The following is an 18,080-nucleotide window of genomic DNA, read 5'->3' on the forward strand; positions in this document are numbered from 1 at the left end:
GTCCAGTAAAGGCATGTTCACGTTCATTTACAAAAATACTTAAAAGATCGTTATGAGTTTGGTGGCTTCTAGTAAATATGTGTGGTATCCACATGTAATTTGGATGGAGGCTTTGAAAACCTGAGATAGCATGCCATTACATATGCTAGTTTCCTAAAAGACTTTTTTTTTTTTTGTAATTTCATATTTTGCTGTCTCACCTGATTTAATTTTTATGCATTAATATCTTCTTATCTACCATTTGCTTGTCTTACTTTTTAAAAAAATGTTCAGTATCTTTAAGTACTTCATCTTTCAGTTAGATAATTTTGCATGTAATTATGGGGAAAATGGAAAACTTTTCAGATTATCATGAATGATACGGAAAATCACGAACACTTTGTACCTAATTAGGAACTTAGGGGTTTAATGAATTTTAATGTGAGCTACATAGAAGATGGATTTCCAATATGTACCCATTACATTATTGATATTAACACATATCTTATAAATAAAACATGTAGGCACATACTCATCTCACATCTAGAACACTGAATTTTTGTTATAGAAAAATTGTTGTAGGTCTGAATTTTCATTTTGTTTTTAAGCTAAAGTAAGTTTTTTAAAAAGGATTTTATTTGTATCAATTGTGTCACAACTTAGCCTGTAAATAGCCATAATATTTCATGTTAAGATGGTTTGGCATGGTCAGAGTGTCTGTCAGTTTTTCCAACTGTTTCAGCCCCGTCTCTTGTTTTGTTTTTTGTGCATTGTCGTAGGTTATAAGAGAAATAAAGGACTTGTTTTCCTTACAAACCCAGTCAGGAATTTTGCCACTGCCTGTTCAAACTTAATGGCCCAGATTAAACACTTGTGACAAAGGAGCTATGGGAGTGAATGATGGATCTGTAGTATCTCTAATGTTAACCTCTAACTAGCTCTCATTATTCATCTTTGAAACTTCCATTTCCTTTTTCTATCAAAATCAGTTCAGTTGGAATAAATTGATACTCTTGCACGTCCTATGATATCTTCTGAGTGTAGTGTTGGTCTCTTAATGATACTGTTAATAATTTTTTCATGTTCTTTTCTCTCTTTTCTTTTAGTCTCGACCTATTCCTTCCCACCTTACTTCAGCAGTTGCTGAGAGTATCTTGGCCTCAGCCTGTGAGAGCGAGAGTAGAAATGCTGCCAAGAGGATGCGCCTGGACAGACAGCAGGTACTGAGGAGTCTTGTGGGCTGGCGACTCTCAGCTGTTGCAAATATGGTCAAGTTAATCTGATTCATGAGGAAGAGCAAAATCTCTGGAATGGATTTGAAGTCCACAGAGAAATTGCTTTTCTTTGTGTGATGTGAGGTGAAACTTGAAAATACGTCTCTGTGAGACCAGTGGAGATCAATGACAAAATTTTTCTCTGATGAAAAATGGACAGTTGTAAAATGAATGAGCTATAATTCTTTTTAGTATCCAATTTGAAATCTAGTGACTTATTTAAATAAGAGGCTCTAACTGATCACTTACAATAATTTCATAAATTTATCTGATCTTTTATGATAGTGACCTGATTGTGCTCTTTTTAAATGGAAGTGAACATCTCTTTAATTTCCTCTGGTCCACTGCCAAATTTCAATAGGTTATGCTGGGAATACAGAAAACACAATATAATCTTGAAGACTAGAAAGTCATAAAATGGGGTATAAAATAATTAAAAACTACATCCTGGGCTTACATTCTCATTAACAAATCATTTACTGTATAACCATTAAGTATCATCTATCTATATCTTTTTTCTAAGGCTATATATTCATGTAGGAGAGATATGTATTTTTTGTGCATTGTTCATTGATGTTTTGCTCAGTTTTTCTCTTGGTTTATCTGCATCTGTCTGTCTCCCCTTCGCATGTCTGGAATGTCTTTCTTTCTCTGTTTCCCTTTTCTCCCTAGCCCTCTTTCTTAATCATCAATAATAAAGACTAAATTATAATATATAAGTTTAAGTGCTATGTATAAAATATTCTGTATTCTGACTTTTAAATTATTTTTACAACAAATGATCTGGGAGTTTCATATTTCTCATTGAGGCTGGGATAAGGAGACTGAATTGTCAGCCCAATTTTGTTTTGCCTGTGAGCCAATGAGTTTCAAAGAAAATAGAAAAAAAAAATTTCCATTCCAGACTTAATATTTTAAAATGTTTTAGAATGATATTATTTTAATTGTATGTGTTTATACTTAATATGGCTTGTACCAGTACTTCTAAGCAATGCAAAAGATGAAGGCTTTAGTTAAATTTAAAATGGGGTATTAGCCTCATATGATAAAATATATATATATATATATATATATATATATATATATATATATATATATATAAATGCTGATTTGGAATTTACTATTCATTCTTTGCCAAACACATTTATTCGCATATACATATCCACAGTAGAGATTTTGTCATGATTATATCTCTAAAATTTATCTTGCTTAAAATAAATTATAGCCCAATATACAATATCCAGTTTAGCATAGTGATTAAGATCGTACATTCTGGAGTTAAATACAACTGATTTTGATTCTCAGCTGTACTCTTATTCCCTGAGTGATCTTCATCAAATTATTCCTATTTTCTGTGTTTCAGTTTGCTCATATGTAAAATAACAGTAAAGTACTATTCTTAATAGGGGTGTGTGAGAACCCTGAATGTTAGATTTATGTTAGGTACTTAGCAATTTGCCTGGCATATGGCAAGCATCAAAAATTTCAGCCTAGGAAAGGTTATTTTAATTGATGTTCTAGCTTTTCTGTCATTGCATTGGTATCAATAAAACTATAAAGAAGCATTAATAGTATAATAGGAGTTTTCTGAAGTCAGCCTAAGTCTATTTGAGTAAAGATTATTCTAGAAATCAGAGTGGTATCATGCTGGGATTGAAAGGATTCTCCTCGTTGTCAGTGTGCACGTGCCTCACCAGTCTGCACTCTAGACTCTGCCTGAAAGGTGTGTGTGCGCGCACGTGTTCAGTCATGTCTGACTCTTCCTGACCTCATGGACAGTCTCCTATGCCCATGAACTCTTCCCAGGCAGAATACTGGAGTGGGTTTCCTCCTCCAGGGGATCTTCCTGATCCAGGGATGGAACCTATGTTTCTTGTGTCTCTTACATTGGCAGGCAGATTCTTTACCACTGGGTCACCTGGGAAGCCCTCCCTGAATCATGTATGGAGTATCAATCATATATGCAGGCATTATAAAAATTAGATGACTGATTCACATTATGTACTGCCTGTGATATCCTTTTACAATATCCCAAAAGCCTGATCATCCACCAATATTTGGCCAAATCACTTAACCCCTGTTGGCCTAATCTGTAAAATAAAGAGTACACATATAAAACTATTTCTCTTTACTATGAATTCTGTAGATTTCACTTGGCATGTAGCACTAAGGCTTCAATCAAATGGATTCTGTATTTTTATCAAAGCATAGAGATGTGGTGGAGGAGGCTCTCTTAATTGGATCTAAACACTCTTTGCCTAAGTAGAGACAACCAAAGTTCTTTTGGGTGTTGGCAATGACATCATACTTTTTTAGGCATGTTCTTAACCTAACTCACAATTCTTAGAATTTGCCAGTGACTCAGAAATTCTTCATTGTGCCCCTGGCTTTCTGTGGGTGTTTGAAAGTTCAAACATGAGACAATTAAAATCTAAATCCTGTTCGTCCACACATATGACTACTTGTTGCCTCTGGTTAGCCATGCATAGAGCTGTAATTATATGTGTCCTTCAGAGTTTATGAAACTTGATAAATTAATTGGCCTTTATAAAGCTCTTTGAGCTATGAACATGAAAGGTACTATGGATGTGTTAAATACTTTTTTCATATATCCACCTTGCCCCAGGATCCAGTGTGTGTATGCAGGGGGAGCCTCAAGCCTGAAGCAAGCCAGTGGCAAGGGCAGGAGCCTGCTGCCTTGTCAGCAGTCAGATAGCACAGGGCTAAGGTCAGTCCCCAGTGTATTATAGAATATGGTCAGCATTTATTTTCTTTTAACATGAAAATCTGGTATTTCTGTGTTACCTAGGAAATCCTTCCTCACCTTGGCAATTCAAAAAAATAGGCAGAGTCAGACTTCACCTGTCTAATTCAATGCCACAGCTCAAATTAAAAGATTGTCTTTTTTCTGTGTTATTTATATATTATTTGACTGTGTGTGTGTGCACTAAGTTGCTTCTGTCATGTCTGACTCATTGCAACCCTATGGACCATATCCCACCAGGCTCCTCTGTCCAGGAAATAACACTGGAGTGGGTTGCCACGCCCTCCTCCAGGGGATCTTCCTGACCGAGGGATCAAACCTGCATCTTTTACATCTCCTGCATTGGCGGGTGGGTTCTTTACCACTAGCGCCACCTGGGAAGCCCATTATTTCACTACCATTTCCTTAAAAACAAATCCATCTCAGTATTTTCAGTTACACTTCATCTCACCAGAGAGACAGAGGCATAAAGTGAGAGAGATTAGAACCAGCCACTTGCTGGTCATTTATCTCCCATCTGTGTGTACTTTACTCTTTTTGAAGGATGCTGCTGCTGCTAAGTCACTTCAGTCGTGTCTGACTCTGTGCGACCCCATAAATGGCAGCCCACCAGGTTCCTCTGTCCCTGGGATTCTCCAGGCAAGAACACTGGAGTGGGTTGCCATTTCCTTCTCCAATGCATGAAAGTGAAAAGTGAAAGTGAAGTCGCTCAGTCGTGTCCGACTGTTAGCGACCCGATGGACTGCAGCCTACCAGGCTCCTCCGTCCATGGGATTTTCCAGGCAAGAGTACTGGAGTGGGGTGCCTTTGCCTTCTCTGTTTGAAGGATGACATATATTTTATTCCTAGGCTTATTGAAATCTCAAGTTATTGTGTGAGGGTCCCCTTGTTTCTTATCCCTGTTTAGTTCTTTCAGTTAAACTGTAGTTTTATAGAAAGAATACAGAAAACCAATGGTCAAGGGCCTCCTTGGAAGATCCAGCCCTCATGAAGGGCAATGCAGCATGAGTATTGGGTGACAGTTTTCGTGGTGACTGGGACAGATAGGAAATCAATGGTAGACTGTGATGTGACACCTCTGACTCTATTGGAAAGAACACTCTAGGGGAAAAGGGAAAATGACACGTTAGCTGCTTGTGACATAAAAGGTGAGAGAGCAGGGGAAAAAATACTGAAAACTGATGTACTTCTGAGTCATGTATTACAAAACAGAAAGTCCTTGTTAGTAAACCAGCAGGAAACCATTGGCCGAAGACCTAAAAATATTTAGTAAGCCTGTAGTTCCTGCTGCTCTGTTCTCTATAGTGCTGGTGAATGTGACTTGTTACATCTTCATGATTTTTCCTTTGTTAGGGTACCAATGAGTGGGCATGTTATTAAAAGAAACGTAGGTAGTTGTAGCCCTCAAGGTAGAAGATTCGGCCACATAAGCGTGGTGGCAATGTTTCATTTTGTTGTGAATGTATTTGGGGAATATCTGAAACAACAGATTGAAGACAGTTTCTGAGACAGGCAGGTCTCCTTTCATGTTTCCTTCTGCATGTCCTTTTGATAACATTTACAAAATTCTACAAATGCATAATTGAAAGTCATATTTTTCAACAGACTTTTATGCTTTAATGTAGACATTGTGATAGTAACTGAGATAGAGCTTGAAACCTGTTTCTGTGGTTTCAAGCTTCCAGCCCACATTCTCCTATCCCTACTCTGTCATCCTCAGCTTTTAATCAACTTCTAGCATTTATCTTTATTATATACAGCATTTTGGAGAAAGAAAACTGTATCTTTGAGTGTTCCAACATGTTTCAGCATGCCCCTTTCATCCAAAGGAGAATATATACTATGTAAGACAAACAAAGTACCACCTACAGTATAATAGTTACTTGAATATATTATATTTCCTCTATAACACAATGCAATTTTAAATAATTGAGATAAAATATACTTCCTAAGACATCTAACTGTAGTAGGTCTTATTTTCCTCATTAGTAATAATATTAAGAACAACAGAAATAGGAGGAATATACATGGGTGCAGCACTGTTTAAGGAGAGTTTTAAGCCTGTTTTATGTAACTGTCATGACTTTTCATGAAGGGGAGACACTGGGGCTTAGTATTCTTAGGTCGGAGCTGCTCAGGATAGATCCCCACTTGAATCCAACCTTTGTGCTTTCTAAAATTGTGCTAAAGGACCTCCCTGGAGGTCCAGTGGTTAGGATGTCACCTTCCAATGCAAGGGATGTGGGTTTGATCCCTGGTCAGTGAGCTAAGATCCCACATGCCTGGAGACCAAAAAACCAAAACATAAAACAGAAGCAGTTTTGTAACAGATTCAAGAAAGATTTTAAAAATGGTCCATATCAAAAAACCTTTTAAAAAATCATGTGTACAGTAGTAACATTAAAAAAAAAACTTTTCAGACTTGCAGGCTAATTTTTTGATAATTTAGGAAATAGAGAAATGTGTAGAGAAGAAATACAATTACTAGTAGTTCCACTCTTCAGTTTTAGAGTATGATTCTTTCTACTACTCTTTTTATGCAAAGCTCCCTGCTTTAAAAAGCAAAATAGTATCACACTGTATCCTTCCACTTAGTTTAATGTTATGAATATTTACTGTATCGCTATGATTGCAACCATGAAATTAAAAGATGCTTGCTCCTCGAAAGAAAAGCTTTGACAAACCTAGACAGCATATTAAAAAGCAGAAACGTTACTTTGCCAACAGAGGTCCATCTAGTCAAACTTATGGTTTTTCCAGTAGTCATGTATGGATGTGAGAGTTGGACCATAAAGAAGGCTGAGCGCCAAAGAATCGATGCTTTTGAACTGTGGTGTTGGAGAAATCTCTTGAGAGTCCCTTGGACTGCAAGGAGATCAAACCAATCAATCCTAAAGGAAATCAATCCTAAATATTCATTGGAATTACTGATGCTGAAGCTGAAGCTAGAATCCTTTGGCCATCTTATGTGAAGAGCCGACTCGTTAGAAAAGACCCTGATGAAAGTTTTAAGGCAGGAGGAGAAGGGGATAGCAGAGTATGAGATGCCTGGATGGCATCACTGACTCAATGGACATGAGTTTGAGCAAGTTCTGTGGGAGATGGTGAAGGACAGGGAAGCCTGGTGTGCTGCAGTCCATGGGGTCGCAAAGAGTCAGACATGACTGAGTGACTGAACAACAAATGTAAATTTATGGATTACTTTTTAAAGCCACTTAATACTCCATCATGTAGTGTTTCCTGAATTATTAAGTATTGATTTTATTATTTCTACCGTAATTTTCCTGTGAAAAGGATGTCTTGCCAATTATTTCTTCAGGATAAATTATGAGAATCGGATCAAAAGCTAGCAAGGTTTTTAAAACTCTTCATAAACATACAGTCCATGCATGCCCTTAATTTCTACCTTATTCTTATAAAAATAAGTATTTTTGCTTGTTTTATAACCATACGCCTATTAAAAGCTTGTTTTAACTTCTAACAATCTAGGAATCTTTGATTCTTTTCTGACTCATTTGTCTGTGCCCAGTCTTGGCTGTGGCATGAGGGACCCTTGATCTTCAGTGCTACATGCAGGATCTTTACAAGCATCAATCTTTTCCACATGTGGCATGTGGAATCTAGTTTGCTGATCAGGGATTGAACCCAGGCCCCCTGCATTGAGAGCATGGGGTCTTATCCACTGGACCCCCAGGAAAGTCCCTGGGAATCTTTGATTCTTAATCAATGATTCCTAAACCTTTCAAACATAGCATGTCATTTTTACAATTAATGCCTTGACATGCCCCCCACTTTTAGATCCTGAAATGTAATTTATAGTTAATATAAACTACCTGATGCGAAGAACTGACTCATTTGAAAAAACCCTGATGCTGGGCAAGATTGAGGGCAGGAGGAGAAGGGGACAACAAAAGATGAGATGGTTGGATGGCATCACCAACTCAATGGACATCAGTTTGGGTTAACTCTAAGAGCTGGTGATGGACAGGGAGGCCTGGCATGCTGCAGTCCATGGGGTCACAAAGAGTCGGACACGACTGAGCGACTGAACTGAACTGAAACTGTCTATGCTCACAATTTAAATATATGTTCATAACATCTTGATCTTAATGTGTAAATGTGTTATTTGTTTAACTAGTAATACAAAATCTAACAGGCTTCACAGGTAGCACTAGTGGTAAAGAACCTGCCTGACAATGAAGGAGATGTAAAAAATGTGGGTTCGATCCCTGGGTCAGGAAGATCCTGGAGGAGGGCACGGCAATCCATTCCAGTATTCTTGCCTGGAGAATCCCATGGTCTAAGGAGCGTGGCAGGCCATAGTCCATAGGGTCGCAAAGAGTCAAACAGGACTAAAGCAACTTAACACACAAACACACTTATATATATATATATATAATCTAACAACGTGTGCTTTGGTGTGGAAACGTGAGGATTCCACATCACTAGAAGACACAATGAGCTTTCCAGGTGGCTCATACACTAAAGAATCTACCTGCAATGCATGAGACCCTGGGTCAGAGAAGATATCCTAGCGAAGGGAATGGCTACCCACTCCAGTATTCTTCCCTGGAGAATCCCATGGAGCCTGGAGGGCTATCATCCGTGGGGTTGCAAACAGTCACACACAAGAAGATACAATAAAGTCATCAGCTGCTTCTACCTGTCCCTCAAACCAGTGAGGAAAAAGCAGCTACACCTGTCCTTTGATACATGTGTGTCGTGGATACTCAGAGCACTTTATGACATGAATTTTCCAAACATTGTAAAACTATTGATAAAGTTCCAAACAAACTATAGCACAATACTCCTTTGATTTACATGGTAGTGTATTCCTGAAACAATTCAAGGTGTATTTTAAAGCATGCACAAAAGCATTTGTATGCCTAAAATGAAATTAAACTTTAGGCTCAGGAAATCCCATTCAGGTCTCACCTGCAAACAGCAGGACTTTTTGAAACTCATGTGGGAACAGAGACAGTCAGTTCTCAGTCATTTGAGACTGCCGAGAGCATGTCAGAACTTCCTGTAAGCTTGTCCGCCCACTTCCTGTATCACCTAATGTGTGTTTTCCATATGTCCCCTAGGGGTGGTAATACTCTTTGAGAAGTACTGCTATGCATAGACTAGTCTAGGATTTGAATACAGGAATGAGAATAATAAATTCTCAGATCTATTCCTTGATAACAAACTTGTAACTCAGTTACTCCCATTTTGAAGAGACTGGCCTTGAGGTTCAAAACCCACAATTTTCCATAGATTTGCACTCATTATATCAAATGAATTCTCCCTCCATCTTTTTCTACCTTCTGTCTACTTTTTGGTTTTAAAATTCACCCAAGTCTGAAAGTAAAAATTGCATGCTTTAAGATAAAAAATAACTTAACCAGACCCTTTAGTTTAATTTTATTTCTTTGCAAGAAGGAAGTAATTGTCAATGGCCATAGCAATTATGCCCCTAGTCAAAAAGCTAAGCCACATATGGTTTCTAATTCCAGTTGTATTCTTAAAGTGTAATTCCATTTTGTATTCATCATTCAACTATGTTCGATATCTCCTGAGATTGCAGTTACATCCTTTTCTAATTTGGAAGTCACCATCAATTAAATTATCATGTTTAACATTTACAGTAGGGAAACCACGACATCCAACAGTTTGCTACAAATAGAGCCACAAAAAGACAAGGCTCAATAATCTTCAAGTATGCGTGTTTTCATCAGTTTCAACCATGCATAAATATGCTCTTTGCACAGTCGCCACTGGAGGATGTGACTAGGTGTATCCCGAAGCATCTGCTCACTCTCTACTCACATGGCCTGGAGGGTTTAGTAAATAATCATTGCAAAGCAAAGGAGGTCTTTGCTATGTGGGAAATCGCTAACACAAGTGGATAGACATCGAACCATGACCTTAAATTCACCAGCACGTGAATTTGTCATGGTGGACAAATTAGTAAATCCATCCAGAGGACTTGGAGACACTCTCACTACCGCAAACCAACCATCATACCTTGGCCCAGAGAACAAAGTCTGGGAATGGTTATAATCACATTTTAAAACAATTAAAATAAGAAAATATTATACATTTCCATTTTTATATTTTTGTAAACATAGAAATTTTATAAACATAAAAACTAAGGAAAATTAAATATATATACCAAATTTAAATGTTGACTGGGCTTCCCTTGTAGGTTAGTCGGTAAAGAATGTGCCTGCAGTGCAGGAGACCTAGGTTAAATCCCTAGGTCAGGAGGGATCCCCTAGAGAAGAAAAAGGCAACCTACTCCAGTATTCTTGCCTGGGGAGTCCTATGGTTAGAGGAGCCTGATAGGCTACAGTCCATGGGGTCGCAAGAGTTGGACACGACTTAGCAACTAAACCACCAGAATGTTGACTTCCCTGGTAGCTCAAAACAGTAAAGAAGTCGCCTGCAATGCAGGAGATCTGAGTTTGATCCCTGGGTCGGTAAGATCCCCTGGAGAAAGAAATGGTAACCCACCCCAATATTCTTGCCTGAAGAATCCCATGGACAGAGGAGCCTGGCAGGCTTCAGTCTGTAGGGTCACAAAGAGTCAGACACAACTGAAGCAGCTTAGCATGCACAGATATATAAAATATCACTTATAATTACAATTAATATTTACTATTCTCATTTAAAATTTGAGTTCTTTGTATACATTATTTGAGAAACAAGGTTAAAATAGTTTTACTAAAATTTTTATTTGCTCTGTAGGGAAGAATATTTGACCTGTCTTCTGTTGGTATAGAATATACCAAGATAACTGCTTTACAAATCCATACTCTTCCAGCATTAGATTAATAATGTAGATGGACTTCAAATGTGTTTTATTTCCAAATTGAGTTTTATAGGATAACTACATGGTAGAAGTTTTAAATTCTTTTCCCAAGGTTTTTTAATTGTTCTAGGTCGTTCCTTAAATATTTCATGTACCTTTATCTGCCAAGAATATGATTAATACAAGAAAATTAGTGCTATGTAGCCCTGAAGTAGTTTATTTAGCAATTATTCCTTATATGGAAGACATTTTGCTTGGTACAGAGCCTACACAACAAGGATGGGGAACCTTTATTGAGGCTTTACCAGGTAGTAGGTTTATTTATACCATTTGCTACTGAACTGGTATTTTTACTCTCTCTTCGCAGCTTGATGAAGTATAACATTTTTCCTCTAAAAACTCACATTCTATTAAAGACAAGTGAAATCAGTATGGTAAATGAAATTATAAGGGTGTGATTAGATTGTTGTGAAAGCAAGAGGAGAGTGCTCCTAACTTTGCCAGGAGGGCTTCCCAGAGGAGGCGATATTTGAGCCAGAGCTTGAGAAATGAAAGAGATTTTGAGAGACAAAAAAGCTAAACGATGATGCTCCAGACACATGGAATATGAACATTTCCTGAGTATTAAAAACAGTAACCTCCTGTGAGGGAAACTTGAGATTCTTGGGAAGACATAAGAGGAGAGAGTGTTAGGTTGAAGGTTAGATTGTGGACAGTTTAAATGCTCTGTTGAGTGTTGTTTGCTGACTCATGTCCATCTCTTTGTGACCCAATGCACTATAACCCTCCTGGCTCCTCTGTCCATAGGATTTCCCAGGCAGTACTGGAGTGAGTTGCCTTTTTTTTTTTCTCCAGGGGGATCTTCTTGACACAGGGATCAAACCTGCATCTCCTACATTGGCAGGTAGATTCTCTACTGCTGAGCTACTGGGAAGCCCTCTATTAAGTTATTTGGATTTTAAATATATATCAAGATGAGTGGAAGGAGAGTGGAATGTCCGATTTTGGGGAAGCTTTGGAACCCTAGGGACAATGAAATGTATCTGTACCGGGGCAAAGGTGAGGCCCCAATTCAGCAATAATTCCTTTCTCTACCACCTGCATTTCAGATTTACTATTTAAATGTGAAAATATTTAAATTTGAACTAATGCCAAAAAGTAATTTGAAGACAAATCTGCTATAGGGTGTTTCAAAGTTACAAATGAGTGATTTGGGAATACCTACTCTTCCAGGCTGCAGTGTTAGTTCAGCTAATGAGAAATCAGAGGTAAATGTTTTCCTATAGCTTCAACATGTGTAACTATACACATAGATTATTATTATTTCTATTGTAAAAATTTTCATCTTTTTTATGATGTCTCAAAAAACTAACATTATGATTTTCCTCAATGCCTTTTCATCTATTTTTTTTCTTAAATTGAGAGTAAGGTTACTTCTGTAAAAAATTTTTTCTTAGTGTATGTATTTTCCTTCTATAATCGTATATCAGTGTATATCTGAGTTATGATACACAGTGCATGATGCTTTTGGTCTCTCAGAAGAACTAAGAAGACTATTGATCAAATAGTTTCCCTTTTATACAGATGGGGAATCTGAATCTGAGAAGCTTTTAGGTAATATAAATGGAGTTTGGGGGGTTGGTGGATGCTGGAAACTGCCTTAATTTCTGATTTTTTTTTTTTTTTTTTGTCTTCCTATTACTCAATCTGTTTTACTGTTTGGTTTTCTGGCTTCATTGAGCATTCTCCCACATTTTTATAGAAATTTTTTTTTTTTTTTTAGGTACATCTTTGGCTTCGGATGTTATTAATTTCAAGTAGATAAATATCAGGATATGAGTAGGTGGTTTGAATTCAGAGAGAGAAATTCATCAAAATATGTTGATACACTTTTCAGTGCCAAAGTCAGGGGAACATATGGTTTACTGGGTTCTCTGCAAAGACTGCATTTTTGTTAATATCATTTCTTTTAAAACCAGTTATTTTAGGCTTAGCAGATAAATGAAGAGTCTGACATACTTAGTTTATGCCAAATATATTCACTTTTATAATTTATTTCTCATAATTTGTTCATTCCTTGTCTTGTCTTTTCTCTTTAATCTAACCACTTTAAAACCCATTAGTTACTCTGAAACAATAATGTTATGTGTATTAGGGAGATTTAGCGATAGTCACAAATTTATTATGAAATTAGACAATGTAATAGCTTGACACATTGGGCTGTGCTTCCTAAAGAGATGTATGACGTCTGGCATGACTCAGTTGGTAAATACCATGAGCCCAGTGGCCTCAAGAAATATATATTGGCCTCTCAGTTACTATATTGGCCTCTCAGTTACTATGGAGAAGGCATTGGCACCCCACTCCAGTACTCTTGCCTGGAAAATCCCATGGACGGAGGAGCCTGATGGGCTGCAATTCATAGGGTCGTGAAGAGTCAGACACGACTGAGCGACTTCCCTTTCACTTTTCACTTTCATGCTTTAGAGAAGGAAATGGCAACCCACTCCAGTGTTCTTGTCTGGAGAATCCCAGGGACGGCAGAGCCTGGTGGGCTGTCATCTATGGGTCTCACAGAGTCGGACATGACTGAAGCGACTTAGCAGCAGCAGTAGCAGCTCAGTCACTAGCACTCTGCAGGGCTTCTGCAGAGCTGGGAATTCTAGATAGCTGTGCATTAGCCTTTATTAAAAATGACTTTACTTTCATTGGTAGTGGAAATATTCCTAGCCTCTCAGTGCATCTTTATTTCATGCCTTAAAATCTTTGGATCAAAACTTTTAAAGACGGACTTAGTTATGAATATTTACTAGGGATTGGGTGGTGCTGACATCAGAGCTTCAGATACTGACATGGGTACCACGGAGCAGGTGATGAAATCGGTGATCTTGTGCAGTCTGCCCTAGAGAAAACTCCCTGCAGCAGCTCAACTCACTTTACTGGTAATTTGCCTCTTTCTCATAATGGTGGAGGTAGTTCTGACTTTCTGAGAACCTTGGTAGCAAAACTGATCTTTAACTATTAACCTTGCTGAAATGGATTCATCTCTTATAAAAATCTCTCATCCTCAGGAAGAAGGCCCCATCTTTCCTGTGCTGTCTGTTCTTTGCCTTGTCCAGAAATACTGTTTTTTTCTTCAACAATCCAATGGCTTCTCAGTGTCTACAGAGCAGTCTGTATTTGCCCTTATTTATACCTGGTTAAAAGAATATGTATAACTTATACCCTGTTAAAGATCCTGATGCTGGGAAAGATTGAAGGCAAAAGGAGAAGGGGACAGCAGAGGAGGAGATGGTTAGATAGCATCACTGACTCAATGGATATGAATTTGAGCAAACTCCAGGAGATAGTGAAGGACAGAGGAGCCTGGCATGCTACAGTCACAAAGAATCGGACATGATTTAGCGACTGAACAACAAAAGAATATAAGGAAAACTACCTGTGACTCTTTAGGGGTTTATGCAAAGCTATTTTCTACGAGTTCTTACCTGCACTTATTCATCAAGAAGAAAATGATACTTGTATATATCAAAAATCCAGTCACATTTGTTTTTAAGCTTCCTTTAACATTTTGCCTTGAACACAAGCAAGATCAAAGTAGCATTTCTAATGAAAGAATTAAGTTGAAAGTCCAGTGAGATGCCTGCATCAAGATCAAACTTCTCACTAAATCACTTCTCTGGTAATATTCCATGTTATTTCTTCTTGGTTTTGGTGCTAGTTCTGTTATTTAAGAAAACATAATAGTGCATTCTGGACTTGGTATATAGGAGCCCTCAGGGGGCTCCGGCATCTGGCAGAAACCTTTGCTATTTTCCTCCTTGAGGTTTGAGACTAGCCTCCTATTCCCAAATCCACTATGTAAATGTGAGGTTTAATGGAAGTCAAGGTTCTGAGTTCTGAAAAAGAGATCAGAGAGCAAAAGTATCAATACAAAAGAGGTCAAATGTGTAATGGTGAACTTGTTACAAAGTAGGTAGATGTAGAAGTCTATCTGAATCCCAAAGGCATCAGGATCCCCATCAATAAACAGCAGTTAAAGTAAAGCTGTCTACTATGTGCCAATATCCTTCTGGTTGGTTATTTTTGCTACATGCTTGCTTTCGGGTAGGGGGGACCTGAGAAATTTAGAGGAAGCATGTAACCTTTGATTCAGGCCTTTGGAAAAAACATTCTGTAGACACTGATGCAGTGACCTGTTTTAACCACGTATGTGGACGGACACACAAAGTTGCTATACTTGGGGATTACTAATATATACGTAACATTTCAAAAGAATAGCTTATTTAAAAAATTTTAAATTATCATTTTTACTATAGGAAATATGGGACTCAAAAATCATTAGAGCTTCTGAGAAACTCACAGGCCACTTCGTTCAGTTACTTACTTTATAAAAGAAAAGGGCCTGGAAACATTCATTTTTAGTTTAGATTTTCCTTCCTTCCTTACACCCTCCCACCTCCCTTTTTCAGTGACTTTTTTTTTTCATATTTCACTAGAAACAGAGTTTTCTTTAAAAAGAAGCAAAAGACTAGTACAGTATGAAGAATTTAGCTTTCTTTGTTTTTTTCCATTTTATTTTATTTATTTATTTTTTTAATTTTATTTTTAAACTTTACATAATTGTATTAGTTTTGCCAGATATCAAAATGAATCCGCCACAGGTATACATGTGTTCCCCATCCTGAACCCTCCTCCCTCCTCCCTCCCCATACCATCCCTCTGGGTCGTCCCAGTGCACTAGCCCCAAGCATCCAGTATCGTGCATCGAACCTGGACTGGCATCTCGTTTCATACATGATATTTTACATGTTTCAATGCCATTCTCCCAAATCTTCCCACCCTCTCCCTCTCCCAGAGAGTCCATAAGACTGTTCTATACATCAGTGTCTCTTTTGCTGTCTCGTACACAGGGTTATCGTTACCATCTTTCTAAATTCCATATATATGTGTTAGTATACTGTATTGGTGTTTTTCCTTCCGGCTTACTTCACTCTGTATAATAGGCTCCAGTTTCATCCACCTCATTAGAACTGATTCAAATGTATTCTTTTTAATGGCTGAGTAATACTCCATTGTGTATATGTACCATAGCTTTCTTATCCATTCATCTGCTGATGGACATCTAGGTTGCTTCCATGTCCTGGCTATTATAAACAGTGCTGCGATGAACATTGGGGTACATGTGTCTCTTTCCCCAGCAGTGGGGTTGCTGGATCATAAGGCAGTTCTATTTCCAGTTTTTTAAGGAATCTCCACACTGTTCTCCATAGTGGCTGTACTAGTATGAAGAATTTAGCTTTCTTTTGATTTCAGAGTAATGTTCTGAGCAATGAAAATCAGAATGCTTCATAAATTTCAAATCTTAAGGCCATCCTTACTATTTACTTACTATGTAAAGTCTGCATCCTTACTATCCTTATTCAGGACTAAAAATCACACGAAGAGGACATGCAGTGCCTCCTTGTTCCTGTTTTGTTTCTATAGAGAGGACATTTAGGGGCTTTAGAAATGTGTGAATGTGGAGCCGCACCTTTAGTGCTCCGAGCACACCCTCTTCCCACCAGTACGTCTTTGCCCAGGCAGTCTGTCAACTCCAGTTCCACTCCTGTGTTTATTTGCACACCCCCGTCTCAAGGTGCACCTGCTTTAGAAGCAGCTCCTGCATCAGCTCTCAGCCCACAAAGCTAAATCCCCTTCCTGGTTCTCTAGGTAGCAAGGACTATCAGCACAGCATATTTTAGGACTTGATTATATTCCCAGGTAACATTGTAATGGCCTCCAGGTGTCTTTAGGAATATCAGCTTTATAATATTTCGTCACTCTGTGGGATTAAAGCAGTTTTGGCTTTCATCATTCTGAGCCCCAAAGATACCTAGTCATATCCTGGGGAAAGGATAAGCAGTAAATAAAACATCCACTCGTGGCTTGATGTAGCATAGCAGAACGTTCAGTTTTAGGGAAGGAAAGAGCCTTTTAATGAGATGCCTGCCAACACAACAGGAAATGTTCAAGCCTGAGAACGGTAATATGTGGCCAAATAGAGCAGGCATCATTGGAATTAATACTGTAATTTAAAATGTCGCCTGACAGCTTGGTAAATACAGTTTTAACACCAAATGGGGAGGCTGGGGAGAGGACGTCTCAGTTCTTTGAGCACTATTGCTTTCCACTGTTCAGTGAGGAAAAGAAGGCAGCTATTAGGTCCCTGACAAAGCAATTATACAGACAGAGACACTGGGAGTTGACCTGACATTTGCCCTTGGGTAGTTGTCATAGCAGCAGGCTGAATAGAGCAGCATGATACAATTGCTACTGCAGGCTTGGAGGAAGTTCCGCCCTAAATGCAGCACATTTGAACATTAATATACACACGTGTGTATTAATCGTTCCCTAATGGTGGCCATCACTGTCCTTTGCTCAGCACTTACCTGATTTTAAGTACTCATTTAGGAAGAAGTCCATGTTTAAAGGTAAACTACATGCCTTCACAAGATCTGCAGTGATGTATCCAGGGTATTGTTCCTCAGGGAGAAGTTATTTTAAACAGTGTTGCTAACAAAAGAAAGGTTTAGATGCTGTAAACTGGATGTAGCTTTTTTTTTTTAAGCTATGTATGCTGTGTCTATTCTCTTCAAATAAGTTTTGTCCTTATTTACTCTTTGCTTATTCCCAAATGTATGCAGGCACCTCTAGATCTGTGTCTGATATGCAAAAGATAGCTATTTAAAGTTATCTATAGAAAGATGTGTGTACAGGTAAATATTTATGTCCACATGAAGGAGAAGGTATTTGTCAATATATTAAGAAAGACTTTGAGGATAGTACTGGAGTACTCATTTGAGTTTTTAAAGTTGCTTTCAGTTTCATAGACTAAATTTGGTTTTAATGTAGACAGGTTCTCCCAAAACTGAAGTCTTAATAGCAACATTAAATTACATATCATTATATAGTCATATTTTATAAGCAGTTATAATTATTAATGCATGCATAGTCGCTAAACACTCAAACTAACTGCATAATTTTTTAACAAAAAATGCGACTCTGTTCCAGAGTTAAATAAAATACATGATCTTCTGCCTAAAACAAAAAGAATAAAAATCTTAATATTCTGTATGATCAGCAGAGAACCTGTATATTCTAAATCACGACCTTATGGAATTATGGAATAAGCATCAGGAAAGGCTCATAAAAGATTAGTATACCCCTGTGCAGTAGGGTGTGTTAGTTCTTGCCCTCAATCAATATGTATTTCTAACTTTAGGAG

At 37.9% G+C, this 18,080-nt stretch overlaps 1 protein-coding gene across 8 annotated transcripts in view; it reads left to right on the forward strand.

Annotated features, from left to right (window-relative positions):
- Positions 1-18,080, forward strand: part of NOL4 (nucleolar protein 4) — a 464,847-nt gene that overhangs the window by 351,021 nt on the left and 95,746 nt on the right. For all 8 annotated transcript variants that reach the window (XM_070778763.1, XM_019986452.2, XM_070778758.1 and 5 more), the window contains one exon: positions 1,086-1,199. In XM_070778763.1, the coding sequence (XP_070634864.1) occupies positions 1,086-1,199 (114 nt within the window). The remainder of the gene's footprint in view (positions 1-1,085; positions 1,200-18,080) is intronic.

Source organism: Bos indicus, chromosome 24 (assembly GCF_029378745.1).
Source record: "Bos indicus isolate NIAB-ARS_2022 breed Sahiwal x Tharparkar chromosome 24, NIAB-ARS_B.indTharparkar_mat_pri_1.0, whole genome shotgun sequence".
In the NCBI taxonomy this organism is placed as follows: Eukaryota; Metazoa; Chordata; class Mammalia; order Artiodactyla; family Bovidae; genus Bos; species Bos indicus.